The sequence below is a fragment of the Bipolaris maydis genome, assembly GCF_028858645.1.
Source record: "Bipolaris maydis strain C4 unplaced genomic scaffold PSV08scaffold_9, whole genome shotgun sequence".
Taxonomy (NCBI): domain Eukaryota; kingdom Fungi; phylum Ascomycota; class Dothideomycetes; order Pleosporales; family Pleosporaceae; genus Bipolaris; species Bipolaris maydis.
Window position 1 is genome coordinate 1,073,969 of NW_027093865.1, and position 19,513 is coordinate 1,093,481.

At 51.5% G+C, this 19,513-nt stretch overlaps 8 protein-coding genes across 8 annotated transcripts; 4 read left to right on the top strand and 4 right to left on the bottom strand.

The window, feature by feature from the left end:
- The first annotated feature begins 232 nt into the window (after positions 1-232).
- Positions 233-1,610, top strand: PSV08DRAFT_48041 (PQ loop repeat-domain-containing protein). Its single transcript, XM_014228436.2, has 3 exons — positions 233-522; positions 583-1,009; positions 1,065-1,610. Exons 1-3 carry the CDS (start codon positions 452-454, stop codon positions 1,410-1,412), a joined length of 846 nt encoding a protein of 281 aa, XP_014083911.1. The 5' UTR covers positions 233-451; the 3' UTR covers positions 1,413-1,610.
- A 447-nt stretch (positions 1,611-2,057) lies between these two features.
- On the bottom strand, positions 2,058-6,357 carry PSV08DRAFT_372111 (major facilitator superfamily domain-containing protein; the record flags this gene model as incomplete). Its single annotated transcript, XM_066093215.1, has 10 exons — positions 2,058-2,121; positions 2,173-2,612; positions 2,692-3,206; positions 3,360-3,523; positions 3,578-3,635; positions 3,715-3,831; positions 4,690-5,473; positions 5,536-5,682; positions 5,731-6,001; positions 6,227-6,357. 10 exons carry the CDS (start codon positions 6,355-6,357, stop codon positions 2,058-2,060), a joined length of 2,691 nt encoding a protein of 896 aa, XP_065948923.1.
- A 631-nt stretch (positions 6,358-6,988) lies between these two features.
- Positions 6,989-8,236, top strand: PSV08DRAFT_248638 (uncharacterized protein; the record flags this gene model as incomplete). The annotated part of the gene is made up of 3 exons (XM_014228439.1): positions 6,989-7,444; positions 7,486-7,640; positions 7,690-8,236. 3 exons carry the CDS (start codon positions 6,989-6,991, stop codon positions 8,234-8,236), a joined length of 1,158 nt encoding a protein of 385 aa, XP_014083914.1.
- Positions 8,237-10,198: 1,962 nt separating this feature from the next.
- PSV08DRAFT_372113 (uncharacterized protein) lies at positions 10,199-13,408 on the top strand (the record flags this gene model as incomplete). The annotated part of the gene is made up of 1 exon (XM_014228440.1): positions 10,199-13,408. The coding sequence occupies one exon, from the start codon at positions 10,199-10,201 to the stop codon at positions 13,406-13,408; it is 3,210 nt and encodes a 1,069-aa protein (XP_014083915.1).
- A 748-nt stretch (positions 13,409-14,156) lies between these two features.
- On the bottom strand, positions 14,157-15,779 carry PSV08DRAFT_204904 (uncharacterized protein; the record flags this gene model as incomplete). The annotated part of the gene is made up of 3 exons (XM_014228441.2): positions 14,157-15,380; positions 15,436-15,641; positions 15,701-15,779. The coding sequence occupies 3 exons, from the start codon at positions 15,777-15,779 to the stop codon at positions 14,370-14,372; spliced, it is 1,296 nt and encodes a 431-aa protein (XP_014083916.1). The 3' UTR covers positions 14,157-14,369.
- A 78-nt stretch (positions 15,780-15,857) lies between these two features.
- PSV08DRAFT_363353 (uncharacterized protein) lies at positions 15,858-17,195 on the top strand (the record flags this gene model as incomplete). Its single annotated transcript, XM_014228442.2, has 2 exons — positions 15,858-16,905; positions 16,969-17,195. The coding sequence occupies 2 exons, from the start codon at positions 15,858-15,860 to the stop codon at positions 16,995-16,997; spliced, it is 1,077 nt and encodes a 358-aa protein (XP_014083917.2). The 3' UTR covers positions 16,998-17,195.
- Positions 16,918-17,635, bottom strand: PSV08DRAFT_48048 (uncharacterized protein). Its single transcript, XM_014228443.2, has 2 exons — positions 17,328-17,635; positions 16,918-17,226 (listed from the first exon to the last, which is right to left on the bottom strand). Exons 1-2 carry the CDS (start codon positions 17,567-17,569, stop codon positions 17,151-17,153), a joined length of 318 nt encoding a protein of 105 aa, XP_014083918.1. The 5' UTR covers positions 17,570-17,635; the 3' UTR covers positions 16,918-17,150.
- A 295-nt stretch (positions 17,636-17,930) lies between these two features.
- Positions 17,931-19,341, bottom strand: PSV08DRAFT_410591 (pyridoxal phosphate-dependent transferase). The gene is made up of 2 exons (XM_014228445.2): positions 19,208-19,341; positions 17,931-19,150 (listed from the first exon to the last, which is right to left on the bottom strand). Exons 1-2 carry the CDS (start codon positions 19,238-19,240, stop codon positions 17,981-17,983), a joined length of 1,203 nt encoding a protein of 400 aa, XP_014083920.1. The 5' UTR covers positions 19,241-19,341; the 3' UTR covers positions 17,931-17,980.
- Between the last annotated feature and the right edge of the window lie 172 nt (positions 19,342-19,513).

Below are 19,513 nucleotides of genomic sequence, written 5' to 3' on the forward strand. Positions count from 1 at the left end.
TAATAATAATAGTAATATCAATACCAAGTCAAGTTGAATAAATGTTAGACGTTCATACGTTCATTGGTGCAATAGAGTCGGTATGCAGATGTCACTGTATTTAGTAGCGAACCGTTACATGCAAGACAGCGGCGGGTTCCTCCACACACATGCATAGCCCGCTCGGAACATGGGCCAATCCCGGTCACCCACCCACCCACCGCGTCGCTATCGCAATCGCACATGGCCTGTACACGCCGCAGCATCAGGTGCGTCCGCTTAAGAATGACGTTATTTTGCGACTGTCGCTGAAACCCCTCGTGCTTTTTCTTCTCTTCTGGCATTTTGCACGTCCCTGTCGTATGTTGGCGCAACACTAGACACTGGCAGCGCCGCCTATGCCGTCCACTCGCTCTCGTCATCGCTTATCTTCCTGTCGCAATCCCCAGGTACTCTGGCTGCCATCATAACCATGAACCCCGAGCTCGAAGCTTTTGCACGAGCCATATCGCGTGTCCTGGGCTGGGCCTACTTTCTTGCTTGGTGTGTTCTTTGCTCTAGCTCCGGGTGCTTCTTACCTCGCATGCTGACCCTCCTATTCAGGTCCTTGTCCTTCTACCCTCAGCCCATCTCCAACTACGTCCGCAAATCCACCCTTGGCCTTGCAATCGACTTCCCTACCTTGAACGTCCTCGGCTTCACCTGCTACACCATCTCCACCGCCTCATTCCTCTACTCTCCCACTATCAAAGCGCAATATGCCCAACGACACCCCGAAGCTCCGGTTACAACGGTGCGATTCAATGATTTTCTGTTTGCCGCCCACGGCGCAGTCATGTGTTTCATAATATACAGCCAGTTCTTCGAGCCCATATGGGGATTCGAAGTAGGCAAAAGGCAGAGAGTGAGCCGCGTTGTGTTTACCGTGTGGTGGGCATGTGTCGCTGCCATATTTGCAGTTGTACTGCTGGTCCGCTTCAAAGGGCAGAACGGAGGCTACAACGCTGATGGATGGGCATGGATCGATGTGGTAAGCTGGGCTGGGTTGAATTGTGTTTGCCCACTACTAACAACATCCCATCTAGATCTACACTCTTGGCTACGTCAAACTCCTTACCGTTTTTCTCAAATATATACCACAAGCATGGGTCAACTACAAACGCAAGTCCACCGTTGGCTGGAGTATCTATCCCATGCTGCTGGACTTTGCTGGCGGCTGGCTCTCACTCGCACAGCTATGCATAGACTCTGCGCTAGAAAACGATTGGAGCGGTGTCACTGGCAACCCAGTCAAGTTCGGCCTTGGTAACATTACCATCGTCTTCGATGTCATCTTCATGGTGCAGCACTACGTTCTATATCGACATGCCTCTGAGAAAAGAGTCGATGACGAAGAGGAGTCTCAGGCGCTAGTCGGGGCCATGCGAGATTAGGAGCTTCACCTGCATAACTCCTAGTGCTGCCCTTTCCCCTAGGAGCATGCTTATCATGCACAGCCGAACCAAAGTCCGGATACCACGTGGATGAACCCCATCCCAAAACTTTAGATTAGACCCTGACAAGACGCGCTATCCTTTGTTGTGGACGATACTTTTTTGACGCTATTGAATCTATTCCAATTTAGACGAGCACATCTTGTTGCCATGTATTGGTCCCAACGCCACGATCACGATTGTGTGTTGTACTACTTCTGCGCTTTGGCCATTGGTACTATGATTGTGCAAGCCGCTTGCCCCTGGAGCTCGGAGGACTGGATATCCTGCCTGTGCGTACGGACTTTCCTCGCTGATACTCACATGGTGTGCAATCGACATGAAGGCCCAGATTGCTAACTGCACCTTTCTCAGGGCCTTTGGATGAAGAATATGGTCACGTGATTATCTGAACAGATTCCTTCCGGCTCAAGAAGAGTGAGAAGAGGACCAGCCGCCCATGTCTTCATGAAATCTATCAATTTTACTCTGTAGTCTCATTTTACGCCCATCAAAACAGAAGCATCGCTGTTTTTTAACCATCCAACCGCCAACTTGACACATCACTCAATACCATGCTTCCAAAACTTTACACACACACACATTTCACGTCCCTTTTCTAAACCCAAGATCGGCATCAACATCCGACCCAGCTTCCTCACCGCCAGCACTACTCTGAGAAACATACTCCTCCTGCTGCTCCTTCCTCCTCTGCCCCAACTCCCTCATCTGTAGCGCGCGCGTCGTCAACGCCGTAACAATCATCATGAAGCTCAAGCACGTCGCCGTGATGAAGCCCTTGTGGTACCTGGGCTGCTCGACCTGCTTCCACACGACGAGCGGCAGCCAGGCCTGAACGACATAGGCCATTTCATTCATGGACGCCACGACAATGGCGCGCTCCTCGTTGTCATGCGTGCATATTTCATGCGCCCATGCGTAGCAGAGGCCCGAGATGCCGCCGCCGAAGCCGGTGAGGATGTAGCAGGCCCACTTCCACTTGATGGGTATGTCCCAGATGGCCAGGCTGACGTAGCACATGATGTTTACGCAGCCGCCGAAGACAATGGGTTGCCAGCGTGAGCCTTTGAGGATGCTGTCGCTTGTCCAGGCGTAGAGGAGCGTGGTTACGACTTGAACGGCGTTGGTGGCTGTTGGGTACTGTGGGATTTTTTTTTCAATTAGAACCCTTTGACGTTTCCACAGAGTAATGAAGAAAGGGGGGGGGGAAGAAACATACCGTGTTGATCTGAGAAATAGTATACTTTGGATGCTTGCTCGACTTGAGAAACTGCTGGAACACAGGCTGCGCACCCGAGTTGCCGTTGTTAAAAAAGATGTACAAGAAAACCAGGGCGTAGATATGCCAGGATGTAAAGATCTTCCACATCTTCGCGCGAGTATATGGTTGGCGTTTTTGGCGGCCCTCGCGCTGCATGCGCTCCTGTGCGAATTTCACTTCCTCTTTTGTCAGGTAAAAGGGCTTGGAGATTTCGGGGAGGTCGGGCAGGAAGAAGAAGCCCATGAGAGCAATGGGGATGGAGATGATGCCGTCGACGATGAAGAGCCATTGCCACCCTCTGAAACCGCCTTTGCCGTCGAGTCTGTAGACGCCGGACATGAGGTAGCCTGAGAACATGGTTGCGATTGCGCCGCTGGTGTGGAAGATGCAGGAGCGCTTGGCGAGTTCTTCTTTGCGATACCACGACCCGATTATGTATTGCATGCCAGGATAGAAAGTAGATTCGGCCAATCCTGGGTGAGGTTAGCTAGGAGTTGTTTTTGTCGTGTTGGTCTGGGTCTTACCGATGAGAAATCGTAAAGCGTAGATTGTTTCTGCGTTTTTGGCGCGGCAGAGACAGAATGTCAGGACTGCCCATGTGAGCTGGCACTGTTAGTATATGAGACTTGTACAGATATGGTCCCAATGTACCTCCATAGCGGGAATCCAAATCGATGGTCGAACACGGGTCAAGATGATGTTACTTGGAATCTCGCCAATAACGTATCCCACCGTCCAGCACGTCTGCATGTAATTAAGTTGATTGCCATATAACCCGAGATCTTCTTTCCTAGCAAACAAATCAGCAAACGAAATCCTCCATCACAGCGATTCGAAAACCTACATTCCAGAAACAAAAGCACTGTTGATGTTCATCTGATCAAGATACTTGATGAAATACCCTATCCAAAACAGTCAGTTCCAAAAAAAATTCTTTTATCAAACAGAGATTTTTTTTTAAAAAAAAAGCAAGTAACATACCCAACGACGCAAAAGTCAACAACGCAGCATCAAGCTTAAACATAAACCACCGCTCCTCCTTGGGCTTATCCAACGTATCCCACAGGTAATAATACCACTTATGCGGCTTATCCGTCACTTCCCCGTCAGACCGAACAGTAGGCATAGCAGGCACCAACGAGGCCTCGACATCTTGGGGGCCACCCATAGTCGCAGCAAGTAAATAGAAGATGTGCGTGCTTGAAGAAAGAGGAGAAGAAGAAGATGATGATGAAAAGAAAAGGGGCCTCGTATCACCACAAAGCAAAGCCAATCACTCTGCTTTTATCAAGCTACGTTCCAGGGTCTACCGCTTGGGTCGCAATCAAGCCTTCCGCAAGAACATGGGCTTCAAATACCGCCTGGAAAAGTCCATGGCAGGCACGGCCCGCTGGCGAAATCGAGGAGGGGGGGGGGGGGCTACGTGTGTTTCGATGCGAGGGCCCGTGAAGCCCAAAAAAAGTCGACATACTGGGGACGTTATGGCGACATTGACAAGGGGGCTTTCGATGGTCGCGCGTGGGGAATCCCATTCTGTGGGGGGGGGGGGGGGGGGGCGGCGGGCTAGAAACATTCCCCCCCCTTCCCGTTACATCTTTCAGGTTGCACATGGGTCTGCATCCTCGGGTTAAGATACCCGGGTTGTTCTTTCTTTGGCATGGAATTTGTGGGATCGACACTTCTGTGATTGCATGGTGCGGGCGTGGGTGTGGTGTTGGCCACATGTTGGCGTCATTGAGTAGCTGGATGGCGTGCCTGAGGAGAAAAGATAAGGCGTTTTTTTTCATACGACTTTGGATTCAGAGTATTGGATCAACGGATAGTGCATGTTTAGATGGATGTAACGGCAGTTGAATGAGGGTCTAGACGTGTGTGGTGGCTTTTTGACGAGTCAGTTAGGTTCGGACAGGATGCTTGTATGTTAAGAGGTCACGTGATATGATTCATTCTACAGACATGTTACTTCGAGTCTCTTTTGCAAGATAGGCCTGGCGAACAGCTCCTTCGTCTTTGCTGAGATTTCTGCCCTTGCAGTGTGCCATTGACTGCTATGCCCATTGAGCTGGTCTCTGCCAGCCTTCTCCAAATCAGCATTGATCCAAGCTAAAAGCTGATTGACGTAGTCTTCCTCTTGGTCCCGTAGACTGTGGAATGCCTTGCCATAGCCTTTTGTCTTTATTTTCTCATTGTACTCGGATCGCATGGCTTCTTGGCTTGGAAGCTTCGCCTGACCAGAGAGCACCTTGGCAACAGCCATAGCTTGGAACTCGAACAAGGTGAAGGTGGCAGTGAAGAAAGGCACGCCAACGAATACAAGCGTCGGATCGTTGATATAGAAGATGTCCTTGTGAAGGTTGTGAAACTGGGTTCCATCTGTAACCACCAGTGTATCGTCTGCTTTGTCGACCGGCGTGTTGTCTGAATGAAGTTGAGGCAAGAACGGCAATGTGATGTGGTAGCCTGTGCAGAGTATGACATGATGAATGTCGCAGATTTTCTCGCCCGACTTGAGAGTCACTGTGCCTGGTATGGCTTCTGAGGAACCTAACGGCTTCGTTTCATCTGCACTGGGCGCATCGTATGACACCACCTCGTCGACTTGGAAGGCATTTTCGGGAAGCATGACAGCAGGAAGGTCAAACTTTCCGTTTCTGTGGCTTTGGATGATTTTTTTGGCATATGGGCCGAGCTCGCGCGCGATATCCGTTGCTGAGACGCTTCCACCGACAAGTAGATAGTTCTGCAAATACTTTAGTTTGGGCCTGATCTCAGGGCAATTTCTTTAGTATATTCAATACATACCTTGTTCTCAGCATTTTCAGGCTTCCTGTAACGCTTCGAATGTTCTACCCTGTCTGGCCATCTCTTCTTCCACTCTGCCAGACCAGGGGTACCTGGAACTCTTGGTGCGTGGTAATGCCCTGAAGCAACGACTACAGCGTCGAATTTCTGCACTCATGTCAAAATAATCGATTTTATGGTCTTGGAAGCACTGACCTGAGTAGAAGTGTTCCACCTTTCTACACCAGCACTATCTGTCTGCAGAGTCGTCGTCTCAACTGACCATGAACTGCCATCTTTCCAGACATTCTTTACATTCGTATCATACTGTGTGGCTTCGTGCACTCCCGTCACAATGGCAGTATTTTGTATATAATCTGCTAAAACACTGTGCGATACGATGTCCTCAGTTCCGGCCGGAAACTTGTTCAACGTGGTTTCGAGTAAGCGGGTGGGCACGTTGTTTTTCAAGCCAACATAACATGGGCTATGTTCGGTCAGTCATGGAATACACGCAATGTTCAAACATCTGAACTTGCCCTGGTGGCGCGTGGATCCGCCTTTCCGCATCTTCCGTGTCTTCACTTGCATATGTACTGCCAGTTTTCGAAATTGGCACGGTTGAATATAGTGGCTCAAGAGGCTTTCGCTCATCGTACAACCTTCTCCGAGGTGAGTTTACAGCATACTTTGGTATGGTTGGGAAGACTACCATATGCCTCCTGCAGCACTACTTCGCTCGAAGACGGTGACATCGATGCCCTCTTTCTTGAGGTGGGCCGCAGCAGCGACACCACTGATACCTGCACCGATCACAGCGACACGTTTAGAAGATAGAGCCATGTTGGAGGTTTTGATAAGTTGAGATAGGGACGTTGTTGGAGCTAAGGTGAGATACAGACGTCGTTGGAGCTTTCCGAGATGGTTGAGCGCATGTCCTCAATTTGCCCCAGTCAGGTCAGTACCCGGACGAAACACTGCCAACCCTTTTTTTTCTCTAATTCTCCGCGCTATTTGTCCACATTGTGCAAGACTGTATTTACCAGCATAGATCACGCAATGGCAAAGGCGTCAAGGTTCGCAAAGCGTAGTAGTGGACATGTATGGCATCATGAACACCCACTATTGCGAGAACAACCTACAGGAGGCACCGGCATACCAAACTAGAAAAAAAATGCAAGAGCCCACAATTTTTGTTTGAGGAACTAGGCGCGGCATCCAGTCGATAAGATGGGAGATGTTGACTGGACATTCGTCATAATCTCCGGAATGATGTGATTGACCCCGCAACTACCCATGGGCATCGCCAGCATGCAACCACCACGCAATGTAACCGACTAGATCCTACAGATACAGGAAATGTATTTATAAGCTGTGAGGAGACGATGTGTGGGGAAGCAATCGGGTGGGATATAAGAAGTGATGGTATCGTGAACCATTCGTCATACCTAGCCTCATCGCAGCAATCGTCAACATGGCACCAATCGCAATTCCCGTTGCTGAACACATCAAGGAGAAGGACACTGTCCAGCCAAGAAAGGATACATTGAAGCTGCCCGAGCCAGCCAGAAAGAGGCTTGAGAAGGCAGGTATCGATTTGTCCAATGGTTATCCATACAGGCCGGCGAAGCCACTTTACCTCGACGATGTGTACAAGCTCAGGGACTATGATCGGGAACACATAGACCCAGGTTCCCGGGCTGATCCAGAGAAGAAGGCACTGTTCAGTGCTGCAAAGGAAGTTATTCATTTGACGGCGCACATTGGAACCGAGATTGTTGGACTTCAATTGAAGGATCTTACAGACCAACAGAAGGATGAGCTTGGTCTTTTGATTGCTGAGAGGAGCGTTGTGTTCTTCCGGGACCAAGATCTCTCACCTCAACAGCAGAAGCAGCTTGGAGAGTACTATGGTGAAATCGAAGTCCACGTATGTCATCCTTCCCATCCTGTAGTTGATGATGCTGACAGTCAGCAAAGCCGCAAGTTCCTCACGTACCAGGTGTACCGGGAATAACTGTTCTTTGGCCCGCTCTTCAGGCGACGGAGATACCTGCCAGCTTCAGGAAGACTGGCGGAGCGTCCCAGTGGCACACTGACTTGGTGCACGAACGCCAACCCGCCGGGTAGGTGACAGTGCTCTGAATTCAGCGCTCTCCCGACTAACTAGATTAGTGTAACTCATCTGCACAACGACACCATCCCAAAGGTTGGAGGCGACACTCTCTGGGCTTCAGGCTATGCTGCTTACGAGAAGCTTTCGCCCGAGTTCAGGAGAATTATCGACGGAAGAGAGGCAGTGTACCGTAGCGCACATTCATATCTTGAGCGCGATGACCCCAGCGCCGGTCCAAAGCATGTTGAGCGAGTTCACCCGCTGGTGCGCGTGCATCCCGTCACAGGATGGAAGGCACTATGGGTCAACCGCCTCTTCACCGTACGCATTGTCGGATTGGACAAGGCTGAGAGCGACGTAATCCTCAACTATCTCTTTGATGTGTACGAGAAGAGCGTCGATATTCAGGTGCGCTTCCGATGGACGCCAAATACGTCTGCGCTCTGGGACAACAGAATCACTATCCACAACGCCAGCTGGGATTATGAAGGAAACGAGCCGAGGCACGGAACCAGGGTGACGTCATTGGCTGAAAAGCCGTTCTTCAAGGCGGATGCGCCGACGCGCAGGCAGGCATTGGGCCTTGCTGGACCTGAGGATATTTGAAAGGCATGGCCGTATGTCTGGAGATGAGAAGACTGATGGCGGTGGGCTTGGAGGTGGGCTTGGGGGTGGTGGGCAATGGCAGGTGCGTCAATGCGCGAGGACGGTTGCGGGGTAGGCTACTCGCTAGTACGTTGACAAGTGCACTTGTCAATTAAATCAATGTCATTTGTTCTGACTTCTAACCTAAAATGCACATGTACTTCGTGCAATAAACGTAAAAAGCTAAAATAGCAGTGCACAACTACAGTTAGTCCACACAATCGCAGTATACTTAGATAGTCGGAGAATAAAAGGAAGTCTTGCAAAGGTCAATCTGAATTTCGCATGCTCCCCAGACGATGAAACTTTGACCGGTGGATTCGAAGTGAAGTGGGTAACCTACTAGCAAATCCCCACTGTCGTATGCTTTTGCCTCCATTTTTTGTCCATCAATGTCCAAATTCTGCACCTGATCCCAACTCTTAGTGCTTTGGGTTTTTTACTTGAAGCAGGATAAGTGGCAGGTGTCTCTTTCAGGTATAAGAGACTACATGTAGCGTCCGGCGTGCAATTGTTCTGACCTCAGGCTTGGCCATACACGGTACGTAAGGGGCGTTAGTATCGCATCGATTTTCAGCACCCAATCAAAAACTGTGAGCTTGAGTAACCGAGGCGATGCCAAGGAGAGGAGCCGTTTGTACCTGGCGCTGTTGAGTGCAATTGCGGGAAGGCGAAGAACGAGACCTACTTATTCCTATGCATGTGACGGATCAGTTTCGGTGCAAGATTCTTGGCTGTTTCTTTTCCTGCATTGTCTCTTGGCTACCCGGTGAGGGCAGAAGCAAAGTCGCCCAGGACCGACGGCATTGCAACATTGTATACTTGGTAGCAGCATCCGACTTGATACATGCACATACGCCTTGATGCAGTAAAAAACTGCAGAGCCGGCGCGGTTGTGTCATGGCGCATTGGGCTGAAATGACGTCCTTGTGGTGGCCATGTTTGGTGGCAAGGGCAGCAGGGTGTCTCGTCTTGGTAGGCTAGCCCGCCTGGTCTGGGGTTTCCGCTTTCATCGGTTGACGGAGAGAGTGTTCGCGACTACTGACGCTCTTCGGCCTTGCTCACAACCACCACACTCGGTGCCCATGGAAACCCGACACGGAGCCTCCACCCAGGCCGTCTACATGGCAACCTGCAGCGGCCTTTTTGATGCTTGTGCTTGCAACAAAGCTTGGCCATACGAAATGTTGCTCTCACTCGCTCGCAGAACCACAGTCGAGACGGAAAAGTCCTCAGCGGAGACGTCCAAGAGGCAGGCAGACCCGCTGGCCAAGAGTCCAGGTGCCGGTTATCCATCTTACGTACAGCCGTGCGTCTGCTATCGCGACAGGCACCCAATGGCTATCCGCACATTGAGGCATGGAGAGAAGTTTTCGCCTTGGCGTCCGCCGCCATCTGAATCGACCTTGGCGTGAACCGGCCATGCTTGGCACGATGTCGTACCCCCAACTTCCCCACAGCTCCGCATATATGTTGCAGCCATCTGTGGCCTTCTTGCCTTTTTTTCTCCCTGAGTTTACTCTCTATCTTCCTGCTCTCCCAAAGTCTGCCTCGACTCTTGTCCAGCACTCCAACTCTTTCCCAAGCTCTCTTACCACCCCAACCCGTTTACTACCTTACCAACTTGCCAATCACGGCATTGATATAGGAGGAGTCTGCACCCCCGCCCCGTGCTGAAGTTCTCTATGTATACCACACTCAACACCCAATCCACCAAGTTTGTCCACGCGGCCATAGTCCGCGGGGCAAGAATTCGCACAAAACTAGAGCGTTGACGCTGAGCACTCTCCAAACCTGATCAGTCTCGTTACCCGTATCAAAGAAATCAACCCTACTTAATCAAAAGTTCACATAGCTTTTTTGAAGGAAGAAAATCAAGAAAACAAAAAAAACACAACAACTACAAACGTTTAAACTTGCAACATGGGCAAGAAAGCTGCCCCCCTCGAGGGGCATGTCAGTGGACAGGCGAACAAGCCCTTGTCCAAACCAGCCCACAGCCTCACTGTCAAAGAAGTCGTCAGCGAGCTCAAAACGGAGGAATGGTCTGGTCTGGACGATAGCGAAGCCAAACGCCGCGTCGATGAGTACGGAACCAACGAGCTGGGAGAAGCTGAGAGCGTCTCTCCCATCAAGATTCTCATTGCCCAAGTAGCCAACGCCATGACCTTGGTTCTGATCATGGCCATGGCCGTTAGTTTCGGTATCAAGTCGTGGATCGAAGGTGGTGTCGTAGCCTTTGTCATTGGTCTCAACATTGTCGTTGGCTTCTTCCAGGAATGGTCAGCCGAAAAGACCATGGACTCGCTTCGCTCTCTCAGCTCTCCTACTGCGCGCCTCATTCGCAATGGCCAGCAAATTACCGTTCCTTCGGCTGAAGTCGTTCCCGGTGATATCATCGAAGTCAAAGTCGGCGATACGATTCCAGCCGACATGAGGGTCTTTGACGCGGTCAATTTCGAAACCGATGAGGCCTTGCTGACTGGAGAGTCCCTCCCTGTACGCAAGCAGGAAGACGCCGTTTTCGACGAGGCTACTGGGCCCGGTGATCGCCTTAACGTTGCCTATAGCTCATCTAGCGTCACAAAGGGTCGCGCCAAGGGCGTCGTGTTTGCGACTGGCGCTTATACTGAAATTGGTGCCATCGCTGCTCAGCTCCGCGAAACCCAGTCCAAGGTTCGGCCCGTCAAACGCAAAGAGAATGGAAAAGCAAAGCCCCATCGCTATCTCGAGGCATACACGCTGACCACGACCGACGCTATTGGACGTTTCCTGGGACTCAATGTTGGAACTCCTCTCCAAAAGAAGCTGTCGAAGCTCGCTGTCTTGCTCTTCTTCATTGCCGTCATTTGCGCCATCATCGTCCTAGCAGCCAACAAGTTTAGCGATCGTCAAGAAGTCATCATCTATGCCGTGGCAACCGGGTTGTCCATGATTCCAGCCAGTCTGGTAGTGGTACTCACCATCACAATGGCTGCTGGCACAAAGTCCATGGTCCAGCGCCACGTCATTGTTCGGAACCTCAAATCACTAGAAGCTCTCGGTGGCGTCACTGACATTTGCTCTGATAAGACTGGAACGCTGACTCAGGGTAAGATGATTGCTCGTGGTGCGTGGATCCCTGGCGTTGGAACGTACACTATCGAGGACTCGACCGCCCCTCAAGATCCCACTGCAGGCAACGTTCGTTTCGGTGTAGCGGCTCCTGCCAAGATGAATCTCAAGGCTGGCGGTGATGAATGCGGTGAACTCGTATCTGTCGAAAAGCTCGAGAGCCACAACCATTCTGGGTTCGGCGAGTTCCTCAAGGTGGCGTCGCTGGCCAACTTGGCTGCTGTGAAGCAACAATCCGATGGGAGCTGGGAGGCCCATGGCGATCCAACCGAAATCGCCATTCAGGTCTTCGCCTCTCGCTTCGGCATGAACCGTCTCGGATTGACAAAGGGTGATGCTCCTCAGTGGGAGGATCTTGTCGAGCTTCCCTTCGACTCGGATGTCAAGCGCATGTCGGTGATTATGAAGCATGCCAGCGGTAACTACTCCTTCACCAAGGGCGCCGTCGAACGCGTCATCCAAAGCTGCACTACCTACCTGGCCGATGGCAAGGAAGACTCCCAGCCTGTTACCGAAGAGTTCCGCCAGGAGATTCTCTCTCATATGGAGGCTCTCGCCGGCCTCGGTCTGCGCGTCCTCGCCCTCGCCAGCAAGCGGTTCCCTCACGACGTAGAAAAGGGCGCAGAAGTCGAGCGCTCCACTGTCGAATCCGAGCTTGTTTTCCGTGGTCTCATCGGTCTTTATGACCCCCCTCGCCCGGAATCCGCAGTCGCTGTGCGCCAGTGCCACGAGGCGGGTATCGAGGTCCACATGTTGACTGGTGATCACCCCGAAACCGCAAAGGCTATTGCGATTGAAGTCGGTATTTTGCCGTCTGCCGATCGCTTCAGGAGGATCGGAAGGGATATTGCAAATACGCTTGTCATGACTGCCGCGGAATTCGACAAATTGAGCGACGACGAGGTGGACAAGCTATCTGTGTTGCCGCTCGTCGTCGCCCGGTGTGCGCCCAGCACAAAAGTTCGTATGATTGAGGCTCTGCACCGCCGCGGCCGCTTCTGCGCCATGACTGGTGACGGCGTTAATGACTCTCCTTCGCTCAAGCGCGCGGACGTGGGTATCGCCATGGGCCAGGCTGGATCGGACGTTGCAAAGGAGGCTTCCGATATCGTTCTTACCGACGATAACTTTGCCTCTATCCTCGCTGCCATCGAAGAGGGTCGCCGCATCTTTGACAATATCCAGAAATTTGTGTTGCACGTCCTGGCGGAGAACGTGGCGCAGGCTGGTACGCTTCTCGTGGGTCTTGCCTTCAAGGATCGGACTGGACTGTCAGTGTTTCCGCTCGCTCCCGTACAGGTTGTCTGGATCATCATGGCTACATCTGGTCTTCCGGACATGGGGCTGGGATTCGAACGTGCGGTCCCTGATATCTTGCAGCGACCGCCTCAGTCTCTCAAGACTGGTATTTTCACCATGGAATTCCTCGTCGACATGGTGGTTTACGGGCTATGGATCACGCTCCTCTGTCTTGCCAGTTTCGTCCTCGTCGTGTTTGGATTCGGTGACGGCGAGCTCGGCGATGGCTGCAACGAAACGTATTCTGAGCAGTGCGAACTTGTGTTCCGTGCTCGTGCGTGCACATTCGCCTGTCTGACGTGGTTTGCTCTCTTCCTTGCGTGGGAGATGATTGATATGCGCAGGTCCTTCTTCCGCATGCAGCCTGGCAGCAAGCGCTACTTCACTCAGTGGATGCTAGATGTATGGAGGAACCAGTTCTTGTTCTGGGCTATCATCGTTGGCTTTGTCCTTCTTTTCCCGCTCATTTACATTCCAACGCTCAACACGGTCGTTTTCAAGCATGCACCCATCTCTTGGGAGTGGGGCATTGTGTTTGTTGAGACCGGCATCTTCTTTGCGGGTATTGAGTTGTGGAAATGGTGCAAGCGTATTTACTTCCGCCGCCAGGTAGCCAGGAGAGGAACCGGAAAGGTGGATAAGAATATGGCGATTGAGGACCGTGTTTTTGGTCGCTACTACAGTCAAGATTCGACGGGTGCTGGTGGTGAGAAGGTTTAAACAGTCTTGAAATGATGAAGGGTGAGTAAGAAGAAAGGGTGGTGGCAAGAAACATCAGCGATGATGTTCCTGTCACTTAGAGTTTCAACAACTTCTTTTTTTTTGCCATTATGCTTAACCATGATGGTGTGGTAGAGGTTGATAACCAAATTGCAAAACAAAGGATGAACGTAGAAGACGTATGGGAAATCATAGGAAAGTAAAAGAAAAGTGAGTTATGCCAATCAATCAAAAGTCAACCCGATCAATCCATTATTTCTTACCAAAATAAAAAACCGGACTCTGTAAACCGTGACAATTTTTTGTTCTTTTATCCTGATCCACAAAATGCTCGTCTTGATGGTTCCGCATGCAAATACACGTCGTCGTTGTCGTCGTAGTAAGTAGGAGAGCAACACGAAAGCGGAGAAAGAGAGAAGAAAGAAAAAAGTTCTCGCAAGAAAAAAAAAGGCGCACAAGTAAACTTAACAGGGCAACCAACCCATGCTCCAAACGTTGCATCCATTTCCAAGTTTATCCGCATGCGGTATTTTTTTTTTACGCGTAAGTTAGTTGTAGAATTGCGGCATTTTTGGAAAGCCTACCTGATCGGGCACATACAACGGGGAAAGGGGAGGGGCGGGGGGTTTAGTGGATTGAGCGAATAAACTACTCCCACATGGGTCCGAAAAAAAAGGAGGGGCAAAAGTGAAGCAACGTAAATAAGGTAGTTTTGTCACTTTGAATCCTTGATGGGTTTCAAACATGCATAATGATACTGTTATCGTGGTCTATCGAGAAAAAAAACGATAACAAAGCAAGGCATAGTAGATACTTTCAAGTACAAAACATCTCTGGTACCAACCAGTGGAGATGCATTACTATACAGACGCTACATAAAGTGGGCAGTGGTGGTGGTGATGATGGTGGTGGCAGAAAAAAGAAGAGGAAGAAGAAGAAGAGAGACGGACATGGATTCTTCTTACACAACCAATCGGCCGGGCTCGACTTCGAGTACAGCCTTGACGCGCTCGAGGAAAACTTGGCCGCGCTTCTCGTCGCCCTTTGGTACGCTGATGCTGAAGACGTTGAGAGGACCTGCGACGCCTGCTGCTCCGTTGAAGGTAGACCGCTTAGGCGGGCTGGGCTTCTTGCCGGCCAGAATATCCAAAATGTCGGACTTCTTTGGTGCTGGTGGCTGAGCAGTGAGATTGGTAGGGGGAAGTGCGGTTACTTGGGGGAAGAAGTTGCCCTGGGAGTACTTTGTCGAGACCTTGTCGAGGCCGAGGACGGCGTTGAAGAGTTCGTCTGCTGATGGCTTGGCCGTCTTGGACTTGGGAAGATCCTCGTTTGCGAGCTCGGCTGCGCGAGCGACAAAGGTGGATAGCGGGAGGAAGACGCCTATTGAGTCTTTGACGCGCTTTTGGCACTCCATGACTGCTTTCAGAGAGATGGGCATGGCCAGCTCAACGGGCAAATCCTCGACAGCCTGAGGTGCTTCGGCTGCAGGCTTCTTTGGTGCCTCCTTCTTGGCCATGGGCTTGATGTTGCTCAGGTCAAGGTGGGAAAGCTTGGAGAAGCGACCGGCGAGTTCTGAGGGGTAGGACTTCTCAATCTTGCCAATGTATGCTAGCACATCTCCCTTGAGTAGCCTGCCGTTGGGTCCAGTAGCGGGAATCTTGTCGGCTTCCTCCTTGGGCAGACCGTTCACTTCCAAGAGATGCTGTACGGAGGGGTAGAGTGGGTAGGTCTGCTTTGTAGCCTTGGCGCTCGATGCCTTGCTTGAAGTGTCCGACTTTACGGGTGGTGAAGAAGTCCGCTCCTCCTTAGGTACTGGCGCAGATTGCTTGGGTTGTTCCTTGGGTGCCTCAGCCTCCTTCTTTGGCGCAGGGCTGTCTTCGGCGGGCATCTCGAGCGAACTCAAGTCGTCTCCAGGCTCCGCAGTGACGGCTATCCGTGTGCCAACCTTGACTGCCTTTGATCCATCTCCGACCTGTATCCCCTGTTAATTTTCCGACTAGTCACCCAAGCCTTTCCCGTGCACATACGGTGATCTTTGCCAGAATACCATCGTCCTGAGCCTCGACGTCCATCTGCGCCTTATCGGTCTCAATCTCGAGTAGGACATCGCCGGCGGAGAAGGAGTCGCCCTCCTTGATCTTCCAGGTCGCAATATTGCCCTCGGTCATTGTCGGGGAAAGGGCAGGCATGTTGAAGTTTTGTGCGGCGAGTGAAGCCGGGCTCGAATGAAGGCCTGTATCCCATTTCCCGTGAGCATTCTATATTCCCCGTGGTGCAACGATTCTTTCTTACCTCTCCGAGCACCATGGCTGCGCAACTGCTGTGAGGCAGCGCGTGCGGAAACCCTACATGCTGCGGCGAGCGAAGCCATGAGGAGTCAATTGGCCGGTAAGTGAGTGGAGGGTTGGCAGGCGGTCGGACGTCGCTGATGAGAAATGTTGAGCGCGGGATGAGCTTCGGAGGTCTCGAGCGGGCGCGCTTGGACCGCCGGTTTTTGCTGGGTAGTAACATTTTCTACAGACCATCGGAACACCAGAATCCCACGGTTGCAAAGCCGCCTATACGACAACAGACGGACTTGCAGTCGCCGCAGTCAATTGCTATACGATGCACCCAATGGTATAACAGTGTGAAATCTCGCCCATCCCTTGCAATGCCTGCCTTTCCCCGGGGCTTCGATGCCTTCCTCCGCACCAACACGTTCCGCCTCCCCTCATCTCTCCGCGCCGCCCTCTTCGGCACGCCAGAGTCCTTCTTCCAACCCACATCGGCTCAGCGCAGCACCCGCTTCTTCGCCTCGTCCGCCTTCCGCCGCTACCAGTATACCTACAAAAGCAATCTCAAGTCGAGTTTTGTCAGCAATGACCCCGTCCTGCGACAAGTGGCCCAGACCCGCCAGCCCGTCTTGATATACCAGGCCCCGCGCAACAAGTGGTATTATGCCAAAGTGTACGGCACGGGCGCCCTGTGGATTGGCGTCGGCGCTTTTTCCATGAAATTCAACAATGACATCAAAGATAGAGAGGTACCGTTCTTCGTGCGGCCTACCTATGTCGTTGTCGGGGCGGCGTTTATCGCCATCGGGTGTTATATCTGCACCGCGCCTACAAATCGCATGAGGATACTGGAAGTCATACCTAGTTTGCAAGGCGGACCCATACAATTACGCATGACGGTCAGAGCAGCCCCATGGTCCAAGGAGCGCGTCATCTACTCGCAACTGGGAGAAGCGACTATCAGCGAAAAGACAGAGCCCATGGTACGAGAGCTGCTCGAGGCAGAAAGGTTTCGAAAGCAGAAACTGTGGGACGACCTTGGCCACTTGAACATCGCAGCAAGAGCCTGGGAAGGATCCGCCCGCTGGGTGCACCAGAAGTGGACAAACTTCTTCTTGCGATTTAAATTCGCAGTCCTGCGCTTCGGTATTGCAAAAGTCAAGGTGCAAGGCGAAGACTGGAAGATTGATTGTTCAGGATACTTGATGGAGGACGGTAAAGGTAAAGTGTTTTCTTCCTGTCCAACCCCGCCTCCACGAGATTGATACTAACTGCTTTTGCCAGCTGTCGATAGACTCATTGCCGAAGAATAACAAAAACGGCTACTACTGTACGATTATGGACCTTTTGTACATATAGGAAATGTATAACCAAGACGCAATGTAAAAAAAATCAAATACGCTTAAAATAGGTATCATCTTCTCCATCTTCCATCCTCCATCCCTCTTTCTCCAGAGAAAAAAGAATCATTCACTTATATCAAGCCAATACCCCGACTTGCCCTTTCCCTTGTAAAACTCGGTAAAAGCCCCTATCGTCGATCTATTCATTTTCGCTGTCAGCCCCCAAATCCCTCTGTAACCCCCCTTTTCTCCCCTCCCCCCAAAGAAGAAGAAAGAACATGTAGAAGAGAAAAGACTCACCCTTTCATCTGCTCCCTATCCTTTGCCTTGTTCCACTCCTTCCAGCGCTCCTTGTCACTTAGAGTCGCATCCCGCCACTTCTCCTTTCCGGGTACGGTGGGTGGTGTGGGGCGGTGCAGGCGCAGGTGCAGTTTTGAGCGCCAGGAGGGAGATGCTAAGAAGGAGGAGGAGTCTGGTTGGGTGGAGGCGATGCTTTGGACGGTGGTCAAGGCATCCTTTTTCTGAGAGTCGGTTGAGGACATAAGGGGGGCTTGTGTTTTGGTTCGGTTTGATTTGGGGATAGATAAGTGGTACGGTGTAAGTGGGTGAGACGGAAGTATAGGGATGGGTTGGGAGATACGAGGGTACTTTTATGTTTTTTTTTTTAATTTTTGAAGCAGGCAGGTTGATGCGTTGTTGCTTGGGGGTGGCTGAGAGGCTGTATCAAGGAGCCACAGTAGGGTTGCCTTGTAAGGCGTGCTGTTGGACTGAGTCGGGATGCTGGTTGGGTTGTGGCTTAGCAGATCTGAGCTGGTGTGGCTGAGGCGGTTATTAGCCAGACCAGAAAAAAAAACAAGGCAGATGCTGGCACCAATCACTAGGGAGACAAGCATATCAATATTCCACGAGTGTAAACTGTGTTTTTCATTGCAGTATCACAGGGGATACGGTAATTACGCAGCCAACTCGACCTCATCAAAGTTTTTGCGTATAAACTTGGAGGCAGCATCCAACCCTTCCTTGACCACATCCGTCTGATTGACAAACCCAATCCTCACATACCCCTTGAACTCCTCACCAAAGCATGTGCTACCAGGCACAAACATGACACCCGTAGCCTCAAGTAGTTTCTTGCAAAAATCCACAGAGTCCACCGGCTTACCTTCACGATGAAACTTGATAAACGCCGTCGTACCAGCCACGGGTTTAACCCACTCACACTCATCCTCATTCTTGATCACAAACTTCTCGAGCAGCGCCAGATTTGTCTTGGCAAGCTGGATGTTGCGCGCAAGCAGAGCGTGTATAGTCGATGAATGCAAAGCGTAGGCTGCAACTTGCTCATCAAAGTAGGACACGGAGATTGTGGTATAGTGGCGTGCGTCTGCAATCTTCTCAATCAGATCTGAGCTACGTGATGCGATCCATCCGATGCGGATGCCGGCGAGAGAGTAGGCTTTGGACATGGAGCCTGTGACGACGACGTTGTCGTAGCCCATGGAAAGGAGGGAGGGCGGGAACTCTTTGTCCAATGGGCCGATGGAGTGGAAGAGGGGACGGTAGACTTCGTCGCCCATGATGGTGATGTTTTTTTCCGAGGCAATGGCGATCACATCTCTAAGAAAGGACTTGCCGAGGACTGCGCCGGTGGGGTTGTTGGGGTTGTTGATGATGATGAGCTTGGTGTTTGGCTTGATGAGGGCTTTCAGGTCTTCGATTGATGGTATCCAATTGTTTTCTGGCTTGGCCTTCCATAGGTCGACTTGGGCACCTAGCTGCTTGGGCACATCGTAGAGAGATTGGTAGGTGGGGTAGTGACAGATGACATGGTCGCCAGCTCCTACAAGCGTGTATGCAGTCAGGTAGTTTGCCTGGATCGCACCGGCGGTGGTGAGGATGTTTTCGGCTGGGAGTGGTGTCGTAACTTTTACGGAGTAGAGTCGGGCAAGGTTGTTCCGCAGGTCGTCGCTTCCTCTGATTGCGCCATAGTTGAGGACGCGCGAAGTATCGAAGACTTGCCTGTCCTTATCTTCTGACAGGTCGCGTAGCTGGTCGACGGAGATTGACGCACAGCATGTCTCGGCAATGTTGTACTTGCACTTTGTCTCATATGCGTCCATCCACTACTAGTGGTCAGCTTCGCCCCGCATCAGATGGCAGAAATGCGGGGAACGACGTACCGACTCGACTGCGAACTTGTCGATTTTGACCATGTTGTGCTGGATGCAATGAGGCTGTTGACTCTGGGCGCAAAGAATACTTGGTGATGATGCTCCAGGAGTCCACTCTGGTGTTTAGCACCGGGTGCTGAAATAGTTGTCCGGATGGTTCCATTCGAGCGGGTCTACTACGTCGTTCGCAGGGCGTGACGAACGGACATTTTCTTGCCACATGGCTCGCTCCAACGGCAGCTAAACTAGGGATGGGCGTGCTCTGGCAGTTGGACATAGTCTAAACACGGTGCCTAGTATGGAGCCGCAGTCATA

Coding starts and splice junctions, on each gene's coding strand:
- PSV08DRAFT_410591 (XM_014228445.2), bottom strand. CDS start 19,240: ATGGTCAAAATCGACAAGTTCGCAGTCGAGTCG. Junction 19,151..19,207: donor ACAAGTTCGCAGTCGAGTCG/GTACGTCGTTCC, acceptor GACCACTAGTAG/TGGATGGACGCATATGAGAC.
- PSV08DRAFT_48041 (XM_014228436.2), top strand. CDS start 452: ATGAACCCCGAGCTCGAAGCTTTTGCACGAGCCATATCGCGTGTCCTG. Junction 523..582: donor TGGGCCTACTTTCTTGCTTG/GTGTGTTCTTTG, acceptor CCTCCTATTCAG/GTCCTTGTCCTTCTACCCTC. Junction 1,010..1,064: donor GATGGGCATGGATCGATGTG/GTAAGCTGGGCT, acceptor CATCCCATCTAG/ATCTACACTCTTGGCTACGT.
- PSV08DRAFT_48048 (XM_014228443.2), bottom strand. CDS start 17,569: ATGTCCTCAACCGACTCTCAGAAAAAGGATGCCTTGACCACCGTCCAA. Junction 17,227..17,327: donor GATAGGGAGCAGATGAAAGG/GTGAGTCTTTTC, acceptor GAAAATGAATAG/ATCGACGATAGGGGCTTTTA.